This window comes from Parambassis ranga, chromosome 13 (genome assembly GCF_900634625.1).
Source record: "Parambassis ranga chromosome 13, fParRan2.1, whole genome shotgun sequence".
NCBI lineage: Eukaryota > Metazoa > Chordata > Actinopteri > Ambassidae > Parambassis > Parambassis ranga.
In genome coordinates this window covers 23,205,509-23,223,592 of record NC_041033.1, presented here as the reverse complement: position 1 = coordinate 23,223,592, position 18,084 = coordinate 23,205,509, and the positions used below count along the sequence as shown (strand labels likewise).

At 49.7% G+C, this 18,084-nt stretch overlaps 3 protein-coding genes across 5 annotated transcripts in view; 1 reads left to right on the top strand and 2 right to left on the bottom strand.

The window, feature by feature from the left end:
- timm50 (translocase of inner mitochondrial membrane 50 homolog (S. cerevisiae)) overlaps positions 1 to 3,230 on the bottom strand; it is a 22,475-nt gene extending 19,245 nt beyond the window's left edge. Inside the window, exons 1-3 of the mRNA XM_028419793.1 lie at positions 2,973 to 3,230; positions 1,799 to 1,967; positions 516 to 547 (exon numbers count right to left, since the gene is read on the bottom strand). Coding sequence (XP_028275594.1) covers positions 516 to 547; positions 1,799 to 1,967; positions 2,973 to 3,185 — 414 coding nt within the window. The 5' untranslated portion in view covers positions 3,186 to 3,230. The remainder of the gene's footprint in view (positions 1 to 515; positions 548 to 1,798; positions 1,968 to 2,972) is intronic.
- Positions 3,231 to 3,593: 363 nt separating this feature from the next.
- LOC114444900 (E3 ubiquitin-protein ligase TRIM39-like) lies at positions 3,594 to 7,099 on the bottom strand. 3 transcript variants are annotated; one of them, XR_003671592.1, is made up of 4 exons: positions 6,954 to 7,066; positions 6,350 to 6,463; positions 3,964 to 5,764; positions 3,594 to 3,736 (listed from the first exon to the last, which is right to left on the bottom strand). XR_003671592.1 is itself a non-coding variant. In XM_028419791.1 (3 exons), exons 2-3 carry the CDS (start codon positions 6,353 to 6,355, stop codon positions 4,034 to 4,036), a joined length of 1,737 nt encoding a protein of 578 aa, XP_028275592.1. In that variant the 5' UTR covers positions 6,356 to 6,463; positions 6,954 to 7,066; the 3' UTR covers positions 3,738 to 4,033. The 3 variants fall into 3 exon arrangements, 1 of the variants encoding a protein (XP_028275592.1); XM_028419791.1 differs by lacking the exon at positions 3,594 to 3,736 and having other exon boundaries at positions 3,738 to 5,764; XR_003671593.1 differs by lacking the exons at positions 3,594 to 3,736; positions 6,350 to 6,463 and having other exon boundaries at positions 5,628 to 5,764; positions 6,954 to 7,099.
- Positions 7,100 to 15,464: 8,365 nt separating this feature from the next.
- LOC114445176 (V-set domain-containing T-cell activation inhibitor 1-like) lies at positions 15,465 to 17,507 on the top strand. Its single transcript, XM_028420136.1, has 4 exons — positions 15,465 to 15,506; positions 16,053 to 16,185; positions 17,054 to 17,382; positions 17,484 to 17,507. The coding sequence occupies exons 2-4, from the start codon at positions 16,149 to 16,151 to the stop codon at positions 17,505 to 17,507; spliced, it is 390 nt and encodes a 129-aa protein (XP_028275937.1). The 5' UTR covers positions 15,465 to 15,506; positions 16,053 to 16,148.
- Positions 17,508 to 18,084: the final 577 nt, after the last annotated feature.

The window sequence follows — 18,084 nt, the reverse complement described above, 5'->3', positions numbered from 1 at the left end:
GGAGCAGAGGAGTGGAAGTGCTGGTCATTAGCGTGCAGAGGACGATACATGAGCTCTTTGATGTCCCCGACGTTCCCAAACTCACAGCTCACGCGGACCCGATCTCTCAGCTACCTGTCGAGTGTGCCGCCCTCCTTTCACAGCACAGCAGTGAACAAAAGGGGGACTGAAGGTGAGATAAGTGTGCTCCTTCCTTTCCCATCCCGACACCCCCGGCCGTCTGCATGACAGAGCTGAGCCTCTGTCCCCGTTCACGCCTCATGAGGACAGACAAACGTCGCAGCGAGCGGTGAAGTGTGCCCTTCTTACCCACCACACATCAAAAGGTGCTGACACACAATCAGGTCTGTGAAGGTCCCATTGGATCCTGAATGGACGAGTGAATGTGTCTTCAGTGTACAGACACAGGAACTGAGGGGCGCTGTGAGCAGAATCACACCTGGAGGATGTGTGTGTGTGTGTGTGTGTGTGTGTGTGTGTGTGTGTGTGTGTGTGTGTGTGTGAATAAAACTTACAACGTGTCCTTGTTCATCCACTGAGTTGGTGCCTGAAAAAAGACAGAAAGAAACAGATGAATCATCTGAGTGGATACGAGCTGAGACACATGAAAGCTGGACGTCCACTGCAGTCAGTCAGCCTTAAACCTGCATTCTCTGTAACAGCCAGCAGGTGGCAACAACACCTGTCAGACCACACAGGAGTACATGGCCACACTTTATATCTGATGTATCAGCTAATTAGTCAGTGGTGTTCTTCAGCACAGACAGATGCTAACATGTTAAAAATACGCCACCAAACCGCCGAAACAAGCGACTTTGTTCTTCCATCAACGGATTTAATTCACAATTTAAGACAGACACAAAAACACTTGCAGCAAACGTGCAAAACAAACTGCAAAGTGTCTTCAGCTAAGCTTCATCTGTCCTTGTATGAGGGGAGAGATTAAATTCCACACATCAGCTCTGTGGTTTCTGTGAGTCAACCAGCTGCACGTCACACAAATCAAACCTGATTCACAAACCTATCTGCAGGAAAGCACACAGAACAGTGGGAAAACACAGCGAGCCTTATAACTCCAGGACAGCTCCAGAGAGGGCAGACAGATTACATCCCAAAACAGCCACAACATATTCCCGTTCAGTATTCCAAATGCAAAGCAGAAATATTCCATGAAACCGAGGGTCAAACAAAAAAGGAGACGTGAACATCCAAGGGAGATGATAAAAACAGATAGAAATCCACAGAGACTGAAGAACAGCTGCAGAAAAACCAGCAGTAAAATCCAAAATATAAGGAGCACTGTGTGCTGGGTGTCCCGGTGTGGTCCGTCCTGAAGAAGCTGCTGAAAGACCTGAACTCTGCTGCTCTGAACAGGGGGCTTCAGTCTTCACTGACAGCCTGGAGTCCTACACAACAAACCCCTGAAATAAACTCTGTGTCAGACTCCCCTCTGAAGACAGGCGGCTGGTCTCTGACTGACAGCTGCTGGCTCCTCCCACCGGGAGGCGGAGCCTCACAAACAGGAAGCAGAGTGTGAAAAAACTCTCCCATCAACACCGAATGTTCTCTTCAAATGACGTGTGACAGAAAACAGAGAGAAGCACGCTGACAAAACAAAGACCTCACAATAAACTACTGATCACCGGACGGTGAAGAGTTCAAATATTGTCTTCTGAAGCAACACAAACTCATTTTGTGTCGCTTAAAGCAGACAAAATTAAATAGAAAAGACCTCAAACTCTGAACGGTAATAAGCCTCATCCAGGCCCCTCAGATTTCACTGGATCAGAACACTCACCGAATATGTAGACGACGCCGGCGGCCCCGCCAATCCCCATGAGTCCCGCCAACCGCAGCACCATCTTCTTAGCGTAGGCCGTGTTCTCCTTCTGTTTCTTGTCCTCTGTGTGCTCTCCGTCCTTCTCGCCCTCGCCTCCCTCAGGAGGAGGAGGAGGAGGAGGCTGACCCTGGACAGGAAACAAGCATTTAACCCTTTCACACGGATCACAACACAAAGCAGCTACGACCATTCACCTTGGATCAGTGCACCTCCACAGCAGAAAGACCTTCATGGATAAAGGATCAAACACTCTGATGATCTCTGCTGGGATCATTCGTCTCACACATTCTGCATGCCTTTCTTCATTTAGTGCACCTCTGTGGGACGTTCTGAGCTTTGGTGCACATCACAACATCCTCTGAACAAGTTCACCTTAACCAGTCATTGACATGTGGCCTGTGGTCAGGACAGGAGAGGAGGAGAGGGGCGGGCACTGTAACCGTCCTGACCTTCAAACCAAACAAACCTTGGCTCGTACCACAGGTTTATCTGAGAGCTCCTACAGATAAACGAGGACCTGTCAGTCTGTGTGTGTCCGTGTGTGTGGAACTGGTACACACAGAGAAGCACAACATGACACATGAGGCGCTGATAAGGCAGCGGGGAGCTCCCACAGCGTGAGGCAGCCATGCTAGCTTCATGCTAGCTTCATGCTAACTGTCACATGAAGGAAACCCGAACACACACCGACATGATGAGCCGTTAGCCACAGGCGGTCTGCTTCAGCTGACCCGGGTTAAACCAAGCGAGCCTCCGACAGCGGCCCCGCACAGATTAAGATGACACTTTACGCTAACGTTAGCTAGCTAAGCTGTTAGCTGCCTCCGGTTCATTCATTCAGCAGGCTGCGGGGCACACGCGTGACTGTGGGGCAGACATGTGACGCTGCTGAAGCTAACACCTGCCATGACAACCACAGTACAACAAACAGCACCGCGGGACAGATGAAGACATCGATGTAACATTAAGCTAGCTGTCAGCACAACCTGAGGCTGGAAATGTCAGAGAACACTCGGATTTATATCACACGGGCAGCCCGTGCGGGCGGGGTTTCACCTCCGCACGCATAAGCCGTGGTATCCCTGCTCTCCGTGTCTAAAATCGAGCGCACCTCGGCGGGTTAGCCCCTCACCTGGCTCTGCTGCTGCTGCTGGAGCCTCTCCTGGAGGATAGCCTGAGCCAGCCCACCCGTCGCACTGCCCGCTCCGGCCGGCGGCTTCTCCGTGGAAAGTGTCCGGATGATATCCACCACCGCCGGTGTGGAGGCACCCGGCGTCCCGCTCCTGAGCCTCAGGAGGCCCCGGCTCGCCCGCACACACATGGGGAACACAGACGTAGCCGACATCTTGGATTGTAGCACTAGCTGCCGGCGAGCGTGTGTGACGCGAGTCAAAAGGACAAAGGCCCCCGATTGGTGGCGGACCACGTGGAGAGGCCCCGGGGGCGGGACTTAGAGCGTTAGGACCAATCAGAAGTAAGAGTGAGTCTGACCTTCGATTGCGAAATAAAAGTCTGGACCACTATCAGCTGTTTAGAGACCTTCAGGGCGGCGCAGACACCTCAACCCCGGCGGACAAGTCAGAAACATGATGACTGATCATTCACACATTCACGCTTTTTAAACACATATAAGGGAGTTTCTGGAGTTTCTTTTTATTTTGATAATCCTACATCATGCCGTGTGTGTGTGTGTGTGTGTGTGTGTGTGTGTGTGTGTGCCCCTCCTTTCATGGGGAAATTATTTTCATTAATATTATTTTAGGATTATTATGGATCATTTTAGTGGCTTCTTGTCATCTTTAAATTCCCCAGAATAACCCCACTCACATGTATCCAGGTTCCTGGTCTTCATCTGTCCTACACCTGCACAGGACCTGCTGCTGCTTCTGACCACAACTGTCACAACAGGGACTTTTATTTATTTATGAACTCCACACTTTGCTGTGCACACACAGTTTTATGCAGCCATACAAATCAAAGCATTTAAAATCAGAAACAGGTATAATACAGAGACAGACCTTCCTGCTATTAATATTCATTTCTGTTCATATTAATAGTTAATTTATTAGTGACAGTTGTGTTTGTGCTGTTGCAGTGTGTCAGTTTTCTAAGACCAGATTCACCTCTTTGACCCCTGAGGTCCACCCAGGTAAAACCTGCAGGCAGCGCCTGAGAGGCCAGACCACTGCTTTCCTACGGAGTTATCTGCAGAGGAGCGGAGCTGGGTCGGAATATGGGGTAGATCCTGGTCCTGGCCCGGCTGCCGGTGTAAACCCTACACCATGTCTGGGTACTCTGAGGGGGTGTGCTCGTGTCCGTACTTGATGTAAAGGCACATTTTGTGAAGGAGTACATCAGAGACCTGGTATCCACATTGTAGAACGAGACCAGGCCTCCTTCATAGTCCACAAACACGCCGACCTTCTGAGGCTGCTGGGACAGGGGCAGGACGACGGGAGGATCTGCGTTAGCTTGGCACTGAACTGAGTACAACCCCAGAGTCCAGCATCCGTTCTCAGGGCTGAGGGACAGATCAACACCTCTCTTGCTGATGGACTCTCTGGTCACTCCGACCTCCCACACTGGCTGCCCTTTGACTGAAACTTCATAGTAAACCCTGCCGGAGGAGAAGCCTTCACTCCCCAGGACGTAGTGGAGGCAGTCGAACCTGGTGGAGGTGTCAGGGACCTTCCTCTTTGAACCTCCATCCCTCACTCGCTTCCTGTCCTCGGAGACGATGAGGGCGGGGTGAGCTGTGTGGGGGTCCAGAGTCACTTTTGTCGCATACTGCTGCTGGATTTTCCCGAGCTCGTCGTCAAACACGTTCTCTGTTTGCTCCTCCAGCGTCTCCTCTTTATCTGACAGACTGAACTCTCCCATCACGCTCTCCATCTGTTCATCAAGCGCCTCCTTCATCCTGGCCAACGAGCTCCTCACCATCTGAGCATGCAGGAAAATTTGGGTTGTGGCTGTGAAGGGTTTTGAGTCGGATGTGGAGGGGACAGGCGGGAGGTCCCGAAGGAGTCTGAAGTCGTCCTCAGACGTTAGCAGCTCTTCCAGCTCAGCAATCATCTCATGGTTCTGATCGATCTCCTGCTGTAAAGGTCCAATGAGGGCGTCCGCCTGCTCCTCTGCCGCTCTCTGCTTCTCCTCCAGCCCCTCAAGCAGACTCTCTTTTCTGGACTCAATCGAGGCCACCAGAGCAGAAACAGACTTGACTGTTTCTGATTTAGTCTTCTCCACTTCCAGGCGACTTCGCTTCACTAAGTTTTGAACCTTCTGAACTCTGGCGCTCTTCTGGCTCAGATGTTGGTTGACCTTCATTTTCATGCACTTCAGCTTCGTCTTCCTCTCCCTGACCACTTCCTCTAAAGCCACGGTGTTGTGCGTCGTGTGGCTGTCGTTAATGCACACAGAGCAAACGCAGCTCTGGTCTTCTCTGCAGAAAAACTCTTTCAGCTTGTTGTGCTTCCTGCACGCTCTGTCCTCCAGAGACGTCACTGGGTTGATCAGTTTGTGCCACTTCAGTGCCTGAGCGGCATGATGCGGCTCCAGGTGAGTGCTGCAGTACGAGGCCAGACAAACGAGGCAGGACTTCACAGCCTTAGACCTGGTGCCACTGCAGAGGTCGCAGAGCACGTCACAGGGCTGAGCAGGAGGGCTGCTGTCGCCACCTGACGCTCTCATGCTCTTTAAAAGCTCCAGAATATCTTTGAATTCGGTGTTGACTCGCAGCTGGGGGGTTCCGTGAAATGTCTCCATGCACAGCGGACAATGTGAGACTTCACTGAGGCTCCAGTAGCCTGTGATGCATTGCTTGCAGTAGTTGTGTCCGCAGGGAGTGGTGACGGGTTCGGTGAAAACATCCAGACAGATCGAACACTGAAAACGCTCCTCGGAGAGAGAGGTGCTGCCAGTCCATGCCTGCAAGAGAAGAGAGGAAGAGGAGGGGGTACGGCCATGATTCATATGAACCAAACACACAGTCATCACAGCTCCGTGTCCTCCAGGATGCTTCTGATCAAACATGACATGGACAGAAACATTAATATGTGCTCGCATTGATCCACATGAGTCAAACTCCAGCTCCTCCACATCAGTGAAAGTGAAAGCTCTAAAGAAAGTGATACAGACAGCATCCAGAGGAAAAAGAGAGAGAAAAAGAGCAAAACTGGATCTTTGATGGAGTCTATCAACTTCAGACCGTGAATAAATCCGTCCGGAGCGACGCATGTATACGAATATACTAAGAGATATGTTTAACACAACATGCCATGTCTTATGTGCTGCTGCTCTCCTGGACGTGTAGTCTGGGGTATGTTAAACACCCAGACAACATTTCATTAAGTTAGTGATGGATCAGATCTGCCCCATCCTCTCTGGATGTGTGACAGATCAATTAGCCTCCGAGCCATCAGAGCTTCCTGTCCCTATAGTCCAGGTCTGGCCTTTTGGACTGCAGCAAACTGAACCATCCACCAGGACATTCAGGACATTCTTCACACATACCATCATGCTGAGCTTGTGAGGTCCGGCCTCTTGTGTCTCTTCTCTTCCCAAAGCCGAGCTTTGTCTGCTGCAGTCTTTTCATTATCGTCTGTCAGTGAACAGCAGCAGTCTTCACTGAAACGATGATAAACACATCTGAGACCTATCACTCTGCGCCAGCAGGTGGCAGCAGTGTGCAGTGTGTGTCAAAAACAGGAAGAGGTGCAGATACACTGTAAACACACGCCAGCCTCTGCCAGCACACTGAGACCACACACACGGTCTTTATGCTGCGTTTAGCAGAGATCAAAAAGTGAAGAGAAACTAAAATATTCTTCACAGCTGCTGCTTTGTCTCTGAATGATATTCAGCAGGAAGTGACAAAGTGCAGCCTGGAACACAGCCTGACGTTATTCACTGTCAGCACAGAGGAAAGAAAAACACTCAGTGACGTAGAAAGAAGTTTACAACAGCAGAGGACGACCTTCAGTCTGACCACAAACAACCCGACACACAAGTTCAAACAGGTTTAAACGGGGTTAGGTCTGGGCTCCTTTCTCAGTTCTACACAGTCCAGACTCCTCAAATTCAGCATGCATTTGATCAGAGTGTTGCTGAAACTCACCTTCTGTGAAGCTGTTGTTTTCCTGCTGACAAATCTTCAGTTCTACTTTCGATTCCTCTCAGCAGCAGGCTGTGGAAACGCCCAGTCCTGTTCACAGGGGCGGATCTACAGCATGCCACACGGGGCGCCCCCTGTACACAGCCTGAGAGGAGACGCGAGAGGATCCAAGTAAAACCCATCTATCCATGCAGCATTCAGTTTCCCAATGTGGTCCAGAGCTTCAGAGAAAGACCGGAGAACTGAATAAAGCAGCATGTTGTGCTTTACACTGTTCAGTGAGTCATGTAAAGAACATGCAGTAGGATGCGATGGCTAAGTGCTCGACAACATACTGTCACTAATATATATAGTGACAATATTCTTCTTCTTCTCACATATTTATCAAAGGAGTCAGTAACAGAAAAGAGGTTCATCTGACCATAAGCTGTGATACCGAGAGCCCTTACAGAGCCAAATATGTAGAAATATAAATATTCAAGAATGCACAAAAAGTTTATATTTGTTTGTATTTGAAGCCTAGAATTTCTCTATGGAGAAAATTCCCACTGTGTGAACCTCCTCCTGTTCTGTAGGGGGCGCTCTGCAGACAGTCCAGAACAAAAAGAAGTCCATTAGAGACCAAATACGGTTTGAGGAGCTAAAACAATCATTCTGGTCGTATTAATCATGTTTAGTTTTTAAGAGTTAAAATACTTGGCTAAATGACAAACCCCCATTTAAACAGTGTTGTTATGATCCTGCTGTAGCGGAGCACGGTCTGCAGCATGATGTCTGTGTGCAGGTAAAACTGAGTGTGAGGTGTGATGAGACTGATCCTGCCTGATTTAACTGATGAAGAGGAGAACAGCATTATTAAAGACATGTGGACCAAACAAAGTCAAAACTACCCTAAAGCCATATTTGGTGAAAAGCATGTATGTAATAAATGGCCAATTAAATGGCCAATTCTACGCAAGGTAAAAGAAGTTCACTTCAAACTGATAAATAATATTTATCCTGCTGCTGAAACTATAAGAAAAGGTTTAGCCTTGAAGTCAATCCATGTGTTTTGAGACAAATAATGAAACAACTGAACCTTTTTTTCTCTTGTTCAGTCACAATGATGTTTTGGAAGGATGTTTACCGATGGTTAAATATTGGGATGAACAATTCTTCGTTTAACATACATCAAGTGATGATTTATATGGAAGGTCTGTCAAAGGAAATATCTAAGATGGTAAACATTATCTTTGTTATGGGAAAGTATCATATACACAAGAATAAGTGGAACAACAGCAAGCCTACATTAACGGTTTTAAAAACCAAATTAAAAACTATTTAACATCCCTAAAAACACTAATAGAGGAAATCCAGTCAATTAATGACTTATATGAAACAATGTCTGAGTCGCTTGTCTTCTAATTTTACATTCCCTTATCCTTGTACACGCTTAATCTTATTGAAACGTCAGCCCCTGTAACTGCTGTCATTTTTGTTTTATTTCTTTTTTCCTTATTGTTTTAACTTAGTTTTGTTATAGACTGTTGAATGTTATCATTTGTACTGTTTTGAATGCAAGCAAAGTTTGTATTCCTCAAACGAGTTCTTTGTTAATTGAATGTTTTTCAATGTCATGTTGAAACATGTTTAAATAAAGCAGGAAAAAAAGTGTTCAGCTTCCTGTTTTATTTTGTCATGTGTGTTCAGCTTCCTGTTTTATTTTGTCATGTGTGTTCAGCTTCCTGTTTTATTTTGTCATGTGTGTTCAGCTTCCTGTTTTATTTTGTCATGTGTGTTCAGCTTCCTGTTTTATTTTGTCATGTGTGTTCAGCTTCCTGTTTTATTTTGTCATGTGTGTTCAGCTTCCTGTTTTATTTTGTCATGTGTGTTCAGCTTCCTGTTTGGTCTGTGATCACCTGTGCTCTATGATGGCCCCTGCTCCCCTGACCGGTTCAACCTGTGCACACATACAGGCCTTCTTCAGCCATGTGTCTCTGTCGGACTCTGGGTGCTGCCTCAGGGTGTCGGACTTTGCAGCCTTCTCTAGTCAGTCTTCAGTCAACACGTCCTGTTTGTATGTTGGACTCCTGATTCTTGGCTTCAGCCCACTTGGTCCTTGGTCCATGTGACTGTCTTTGCTTTGAACCCTGCCTGCTGTGTTCTGGTGTTGGTTGTTGCCTGGTCCCTGTCTGTCCTGGTGCCTTTTTCAGACTGTGTGTTTGGATGTTTAATCCTGTGGATTAAAGGGTCTGGATTGTGGACCGTACGTTGTCTTTGGTGCTTGTGTCCTCTCTGAGTCAACAAGTCATTGGGGACATTACCCTGCAGGACAGAGACACGTCCCCTTCTTCATGATGAGACAGACACACAGTGAGCTGATGCTGATGGTAGAAACTCTGAGTGACTCTGAATGCAGCTCAGCTGATGAGGAGGTAGTCAAGTCAGCTTTATTGTCAACTCTGCTATATGTGCTGAACATACAGAGAATCGAAATTGCGTTACTCTTCACTCCGCAACATATAACATGTAACTAAAAACTAAAGATAAATATAAAGTGTAAAAAAATGTACCTACAATGAGGCACACACAAAATACAAGGCACATAATGAAGGCACAATGCAGTAAGAGTGCAAAAGATGTATAGTGCAAGTCAGTGCAGTTGGCATAATATAAACAGGAATGGTTTAACTTATAACAGCTTATTGAGACTGGTATGAGAGTGCAAAAGATGCAATGGTGCAAGTCAGTGCAGTTGGCATAATGTAACAGTCCAGGAATAGTTTAAGTTATAGCAGCTTATATGAGACTGGTGTGACATGACAGGGTAAAAAGTGACTGGTGCACAGAGTTCCTTTGGTAAAGTGGCTGGTACAAAGAGTTCCTATCTTGGGTGGTGGTAGGGGTGAGGGGATGGTGGTAGGGGTAGGGGGTGGGGGGTGGTGTCAGGGAAGGGGGAGAAAGTGGGGCACAGCAGGGAGAGAGTTCAGCTTCCTGACAGCCTGGTGGATGAAGCTGTCCCTCAGTCTGCTGGTCCTGGCCCGGAGGCTGCGCAGTCTCTTTCCTGATGGCAGCAGACTGAAGAAGCGGTGTGAAGGGTGGGTGGGGTCTCCTGTGATGCGGAGGGCCTTTCGGGTGAGACGGCTGTCGTAGAGGTCTTGGAGGGAGGGGGGAGGGACGCCGGTGATCCTCTCAGCTGCTCTCACTATGCGATGAAGCGTCTTCCTGCAGGTGGCGGTGCAGGCTCCGTACCACACAGTGATGCAGCTGGACAGGATGCTCTCAACAGCCCCTCTGTAGAAGGTGCACAGGATGGAGGGAGGGGCTCTGGCTCTTTTGAGCTTGCGGAGGAAGTAGAGGCGCTGCTGTGCCTTCTTGGTCAGGGATGCAGTGTTGTTAGTCCAGGAGAGGTCCTCAGTGATGTGCACACCCAGGAACTTGGTGCTGCTCACCTGCTCCACAGCAGCACCGTCGATGGTCAGAGGGGTGTGCTGACTCTGTGCTCTCCTGTAGTCCACAACCATCTCCTTTGTCTTCTCCACATTCAGGGAGAGGCTGTGGTCTCTGCACCACCCGGCCAGAAGGTGCACCTCATTCCTGTAGTATGTTTCATCTCCACCGGAGATGAGACCCACCACAGTTGTGTCGTCCGCAAACTTCACAAAGATGTTGGTGTTGTGTGTTGGCGTGCAGTCATGGGTCAGCAGAGTGAAGAGGAGGGGGCTCAGCACACATCCTTGGGGAGCCCCGGTGTTCATTATGATGGTGCTGGATGTGTTTCTGCCGACCCGCACTGTCTGAGGTCTCCCGGTGAGGAAGTCCAGCAGCCAGTTGCACAGCAAGGAGTTCAGCCCCAGCTGGTCCAGTTTGTTGATGAGCTGCTGTGGGATGATGGTGTTGAATGCTGAGCTGAAGTCTATGAACAGCATTCGAACGTATGAGTCTTTATTTTCCAGGTGGGTGAGAGCTGTGTGGAGTGCTGTGGAAACAGCATCACTGGTTGACCGGTTGGGCCGATATGCAAACTGGAAGAGGTCCAGAGAGGGAGGGAGGGCCGTCTTGATGTGTTTCATGACTAACCGTTCAAAGCACTTCATGATGATGGGTGTGAGTGCTACTGGACGGTAGTCATTGAAGCAGGCGGGGGTGGACTTCTTCGGCACAGGGATGATCGTGGTGGCTTTGAAGCAGGTGGGGACAACAGCCTGGCTCAGTGAGATGTTGAAGATGTCTGTAAACACCTCAGCGAGCTCCTCAGCACAGTCTCTGAGCACACGGCCAGGTATGTTGTCAGGACCGGGAGCTTTGCGTGCGTTGATCTGGCTGAGAGATGTCTTCACGCTGGCTCGGGACAGGGAAAATACCTGGTCAGTGGGAGAGGATGTGATCTTTTGTGCAGGAGTGCTGTTGAGTGCTTCAAAGCGTCCGAAGAAGTCATTCAGCTGGTTCAGCAGAGAGGTGTCGCTGTCACAGGTCTGTGGTGGGGGCTTGTAGTCTGTGATGGTCTGTATCCCCCGCCACAGGCTCCGGGTGTCCCTGCTGTCGCTGAAGTGGTGGGCAACCCTCCTGGAGTACTGTCTCTTCGCCTTCCTGATGCCACGGGACAGGTCGGCTCTGGCTAACTTTAGGCTGGTGTCGTCGCCTCTTCTGAAGGCAGCGTTCCTGGCCCTCAGCAGCCTGTAGACCTCCCCTGTCAGCCATGGTTTCTGACTGGCTCGAATGCTGACAGTCCTGGTTTCAGTTACATCATCAATGCATTTGGTGATGTAAGCAGTGACAGTCTCTGAGTACTCCTGGAGGTCAGTGCAGTTGTTGTGGGTTGCAGCCTGCTTAAACACATCCCAGTCTGTTGTGCTGAAACAGTCCTGTAAAGCTCCTGTGGCTCCCTCCGGCCACACTCTCACTTCTTTTCGGACCGGTTTGACAACTTTTACCAGTGGTCTGTATGCTGGCATTAGCATAACAGTGATGTGATCAGAAGCTCCGAGGTGGGGGAGGGGGAGGGCTTTGTACGCGCCTCTCTGGGTGGTGTAAACATTGTCCAGTGTGTTGTTGCCACGAGTTGGAAAGTCTATGTGTTTGTGAAGTTTTGGAAACACAGTCTTGGGGTCTGCATGGTTGAAATCACCCGCCAGGATGAGAAAAGCATCCGGGTGGGCTGTCTGCTGCTCACTGACCTGCAGGTAGAGCTCATTCAGTGCGTCGCTCCTGTTGTTGTTGCTGGAGCTCGGCGGGATGTACGCAGCTACAAGCAGTATAGCTGTAAACTCCCGTGGCAGGTAAAACGGCCGGCACTTTATAATAATAAGCTCCGCAAGTGGCGAGCAGTGTTTTGAGACCACAGCAGCGTCCCGACACCAAGAGTCATTGATGTAAACACAGAGCCCGCCGCCGCGGGTCTAACCTCCTTCAACCAAGGCTCTGTCCGCTCTGAAACACGCTAGGCGGTCGAGCTGAATGGCGGAGTCCGGGATGCTGTCGTTCAGCCATGTTTCCGTAAACACAAACACACAACACTCCCTTATAGTCCTCTGTGTGGCGCGAAGTAGCCGGATATAGTCCATTTTGTTGTCCAAAGAGCGTACGTTGGCCAGTACGATGCTAGGGATGGCCGGCTTATGTGGGTTAGCCGCTAGCCTGGTCCGTATCCCTCCGCGCTTGCCCCTCTTCTGCCTCCTTTCACACCGCCGGTGGCGCTTCCACTGCGGGCGAGATGGTGTTGCAGGGGCCGGTAGAGGTGCCGGCAGGCGGAGTAGTCCACAGTCCCGTAGCTCTTCAGCGATTGCAGGGTCTAACTCAACATTTACAGTTCTGCTGATGTTAAAAAGTAGCTCACGGCTGTATGTGCGCTTCCTGACATACAAACACGGCGATGACTTGCTATAAGTCTGCGGCACGTGTAACATAGAACACGAAAACAATGAAGAATCGGGAGAGAGAGAAGCCGCCGCACGTGTCTGCGCCGCCATCTTGGATCATCAGGTAAGTGAAGGCACCACTATTGTACCAGGATCAAAGCTAATGATCAGTGAGGTCATCAATACATGTGACAGTGATGATCTGCACTGATCAGTGGATTGTTGTGTCACATGTTCATTATTGTGTGAAACCAGGAAGCAAACGATGAAAACAAAACAATCCTCTGAGGAAAGATTCAGGCTTTTATTGTGAAAATCTCAGACAGCATCATTCACTGCAGTGTGTCCAAAGATCCAGCAGAGGGCGCCCACTGAGCACACATGGCCTCTGCTGCACCTTAGAGTCAGTCCAGGACAGGTGTAGAGAACAGGTCAGTGTGATGGAGCAGCAGCATGTGACAGACCCAGCATCACAACATCACAGTTTAAACACATCTGACCTCTGACCTGGAAGACCGGATACACTTTGATGAGGGAGCCTCTGTCAACACTCACTCACCTCCACCCTCCTCCTCTCTGCAGGTGGAGGCCATGAAGAGGACGGAGTGTCTGCAGCAGGATCAGGTCCGTGTGTTGTTCAGCTTTGTGTTCCAGCGTCCTTCATTCAGTGCAGTGAGCTGAAGGCGCTGCTTTCTTGTCATCAGGGTCTGAGTGTTTGACTCGTGGCGGCTGTCCACAGGTCCCTGGATCGATCTCAGCTTCTTCATCTGATCCACATTCACCTGGATACAGACGCACATGCTTCATTGATAAGTGTGGTGCTTTATATATAGTGTACAGGTTTTTCTGCTAGTGTGGACAAACCGTCAGTGTTTCTCATGGTTCATATAAAAAGGAAAATCATTGAAGGACTTTGATTTCAAAGCTTTTCTTTAATAAACAGACTAGAATCAGCAGCTTCTAATCAGACATGACGCCATCACCTCCCTGAGTGTTGCTGCTGGAGGAGGAAGAAGACACAACAACAGATTCCAGAGTGTCCTGATGCCATGAGGCAGATGTTATTATAGATGTGTTGATCAGTCCTGGATGTGTGAAGCTCTGACTGAAGCTAAATGTTCAGAACCTGAAGTGGGTCTTTGGCAGGAATGAGCTTCACAGAGCTGGCGCCCTCTTCAGGTCATCAAGGTAACTACGCCTGACCTCGCTGCTGAAGCTCGTTTCAGCCCAACCAGGTCAAAATGTTTCATTAGTTGTTTCAGTCTCTGTGATAAGAAGTCGCTGTGGTCATGTGACAGGAAGTCCTCAGGCCTTCGCATCCAGCATCTCCAGCAGCAGTTTGTGCAGCGGGACGCGCTGGTGGCGGTGCAGCCGCAGGAAGGTCTGCACGGCCCGGCCGGCGGTCTGCCGCAGCAGGGGGAGCGTCATCAGCAGGCGGCCCGCCCGGTGCTGCTCCCGCCGGGACGACTCGTACTCCTGCAGGGCCTCATGGAGCCCATCCTGGAACCATGTGATCGTTAGCGGTCCTGTTTGAACATCAGCGATCAGAGCTATTGATCAGAATCTGATCAGTGTCTGTATAGACTGTATAATGATGGCAGCTCAGAGCGGCCATGGAGGTCCAAAGTGGAGTGAAAGCCATAGTTCTGATAGAGGTCATGGTCCGACCATACAAACGTTCAAATACATTCAAAGACACAGTCCAGATCGTCCTTGTAGCTTCAGTCTGAGCTGTTTCCCACATTCATGTCTGCAGACATTCATGTGTTGGAACACAGAGCACATACAGCAGGAAAGAGACGGACCATGCTGTCACTGTCTGATGGTTGTTGGTAGAATCTTCAGCAGTCTGCAGGAAGGTGGATGGAGGAGCAGCACGCTGTCCTCATCACATCAGAGCCTTCTACAAGAGCTCGCAAGGCCCCAACAAGTCGGAGGCAACAAAAGGCTCGAGCTACATCAGCTGGTGCTGTCAGAGCTCTGAGAAGGTGAAGAACATGCTGCTCCCACAGCTACATCAGCTGGTGCTGTCAGAGCTTTGAGAAGGTGAAGAACATGCTGCTCCCACAGCTACATCAGCTGGTGCTGTCAGAGCTCTGAGAAGGTGAAGAACATGCTCAGGGGTGGAGTGGGACAACTTTTCAGCCCGGGAGTTTAATGGCTAAGACTGGCCCATTATTGACCACATGAAAAATTAGGCAAACATTTAGCACATAACATAAATGTTTTATTACAGTACGGAAAATTCATAAATAACAAATAATAACAAATAAATCTTGGCCTCTTCTTGTCCCTGTGCCTGTTTTTTTTACCCTGGGCTATTGTAGACTCACTGGGCACTGCCACTCTTACCAGTAACCAGTTTGACAAGTCCTGATCCACTGAGCCAGGATGAAAAATGACACAAAATGTGTCTGTGTGTGTGTCTGTGTGTGTCTGTGTGTGTGTGTGTGTGTGTGTCTGTGTGTGTGTGTTTCCTGATAAAGGTGTGTTCTCAGTCAGACTGGTTTGTGTGCGTTCCAGGTGAGATGCAGGTTTCAGGTGAGCTTCCTCATCAGAGCGACTCTGAGTGAGTGAGGACTCTGTGGACTCTGGGAGGACACTATTTGGACAATCTAACAACTCTGTGAGGACACTGTGACGTCTCTGTGAGGATCTGGATCCTGGTGAAGGTAACAGGTGTGGACAGAGAGGAGTAAAGGTGGAGCAGACATGTTGTGTGAGTGAATGAAAGACGTCTGCAGTTTGAGCTCCATCTGCTGACAGAGCTCTGATTGAACTGTCCTCTGAAGACTGTCAGTGTCTGTCTGTCCTCTGAAGACTGTCAGTGTCTGTCTGTCCTCTGAAGACTGTCAGTGTCTGTCTGTCCTCTGAAGACTGTCTGTGTCTGTCTGTCCTCTGAAGTGTCAGTCAGTGTCTGTCTGTCCTCTGATGTCTCAGTCAGTGTCTGTCTGTCCTCTGATGTCTCAGTCAGTGTCTGTCTGTCCTTTGAAGTCTCTCAGTGTCTGTCTGTCTCAGGCGTCCTCTTTGTTGTCACAGGTTGTCCACATCAGCTCACAGTTTGCTGTCCCTGCAGTCACATGTTGGACTTAGGTCCTCTGTGTCCTGAGGGTCCAGCTGAACCTTTAACAGTGTCTCTGCTGCTTTGAAGCGTCTCTGAGCAGCTCTCAGATTTTCTGTCCTTCATCTCTGGATGACGTTGACACTGTGCAGAGCTCTGATTGGTCCCTTCAGGTCCCTCATAGTGTCTCTGCTGTGCTTTCAGGTTGTGTGGGTCCTCCTGTGCTGTGATTGGACGGAGCTCGGCCTGATCCTTCCTGTATGTGGAGCTGACGGTCAGGTTGGGTCGGAGCTGCTGAAGATGAAGGTGTTGGTGCTGTGTGTGATCCTCCTGCAGGGTAAGAGGAGCTTCCTCAGCCTCACGGCTTCTTCCTGTCTCAGTCTGGTCAGGACCTCTTCATGTGGACCACACGGGGCTCACTTTACATTCTCTGTTCAAGCTGAATATTCAGACTGGGAGGACTGGAGTGGACTCAGTCCCAGTCCTTCAGCGGCTCTGGCCCCAGTCAGTCCCTGTTAGCACAGACCTTCATGTCTTGATGCTCACTCAGACTGCAGGCTTTGCTGAGTGTGGCTGTAAATGTGACTCTTGGACCTCGTTTGGACCATGAGCAGATTAAAGTTTATTTCCTGATGATAATCTGTCCTGCTTCTGATGTCTGTGTCCTTCATGCTGTCTGTGCTCACATGGCAGAAATGTTTTGTTGTGATTCTAACATGATGAGCAGCACAGTCTGAATGTTTGTGTCCTGATCTGTGGACTCTTTCAGTTCTGTTCATCAGCTTTCTGTCCTCACACCTCATGGTCCTCTGTTAGCTCAGGTCTTCCCCTCCAACAGCCTGCAGTCTCTTCTAGCTGTGGCTTTATTCAGACCTGCTGCTGGACTGAGGACAGACTAGAGGCTGGACTGGCTCCCACCCCGTGGGACACCAGGGTCCACAGCTAGCTGTTAGCATGCTAACGTGTGACAGTCCACAGAGGTCTGAGGTAGTGGCAGCTGCTCCTTCCTCACATCCTGTGGATAACATCAGTTCACTTGAATGTTTATTAAACTACATTCATGGCGTTTTCTACCTTTAAGGACAGTTTCTGTTTCTTCCTTCAGTGTCTGTTAAATGTGTGAACAGAGTTTATCTGACTGACCGTCCTCACACTGAGCAGACAGCAGCCAGCTCACTTTACTGTCTGTCTCTGTGTCCTCACAGCGTCCTCTGTCATGACTGTGGACGTGTATGAGGGGGCGGAGTCAGTGCTGCTGCCCTGCCAGGACTCTTCTGTACCTCTTGACCCCACAGTGATGTGGGTCCGCTACGGCTTTATTCCTCCAACCGTCCACCAGCGTGTCCAGGCTGGTGATGAACTAGCAGACCAAAACCAGGGGTACAAAGGCCGAACATCCATGAAGACTGATGCTCTGAGGACTGGAGACCTCAGCCTGACTCTGAGGAAGCCCCGCCTCTCTGACAGTGGAACCTACACCTGCACCATCACAGCGTTTGGAAATGAACGAGAACTGGCAGATGTAGAGCTGCAGGTCAAAGGTCAGACACACACAGCTGCTCTCACATGTGAGCAGAGGTCAGTGCTGCAGACACAGGTCAGCTGGTTCATGTCTCTGTCTCTGTGTCCTCACAGTTCACAGACAGAACTTCACTGTGATGGTGGATGAGGGGGCGGAGTCCGTCCTGCTGCCCTGCCACATCCCTTTTGTATCTGGACCCTCCACAGTGGTCTGGACTCGCTGTGACCTCAGGGCTTCAACCGTCCACCAGCGTCAGCAAGAAGAGGATGAACTGACAGACCAGAACCAGGCCTACAGAGGCCGGACGTCCATGAACCCTGACGCTGCACAGACTGGAGACTTCAGCCTGACTCTGAGAAAACCAGGTCCTACTGACAGAGGCAGCTACACCTGCACCATCACTGTGGCTGGAGAAGAGACAAGACACACAGACGTACGGCTGGAGGTCAAAGGTCAGCAAGCACACCAGCAGCACGTGTAGAAGTCAGATTAAATCAAACTTTATTTGTCACACACAGTGGTACATAGTAGAATGCAGAGAAATGCTTGTTCCTGTTACAGCATGTGTGCAGACAACAGTAAACACAATGACCGAGGGCGACAGGAAGCTGCATCAAAGGAAGACACGGAAAGAAACCAGCCTTAATATGGTGATAATAAGAAATAGTTGATATGTAGCTGTGTTTCCAAAGTGAACCAGTGAACGTGTGAAGT

Excerpts from the sequence above, each read along its gene's own strand:
- LOC114445176 (XM_028420136.1), top strand. The coding sequence starts at position 16,149 with ATGAAGGTGTTGGTGCTGTGTGTGATCCTCCTGCAGG. Across the intron at positions 16,186-17,053 it reads GTGTGTGATCCTCCTGCAGG|CGTCCTCTGTCATGACTGTG; the intron begins GTAAGAGGAGCT and ends GTGTCCTCACAG. Across the intron at positions 17,383-17,483 it reads TGGCAGATGTAGAGCTGCAG|TTCACAGACAGAACTTCACT; the intron begins GTCAAAGGTCAG and ends GTGTCCTCACAG.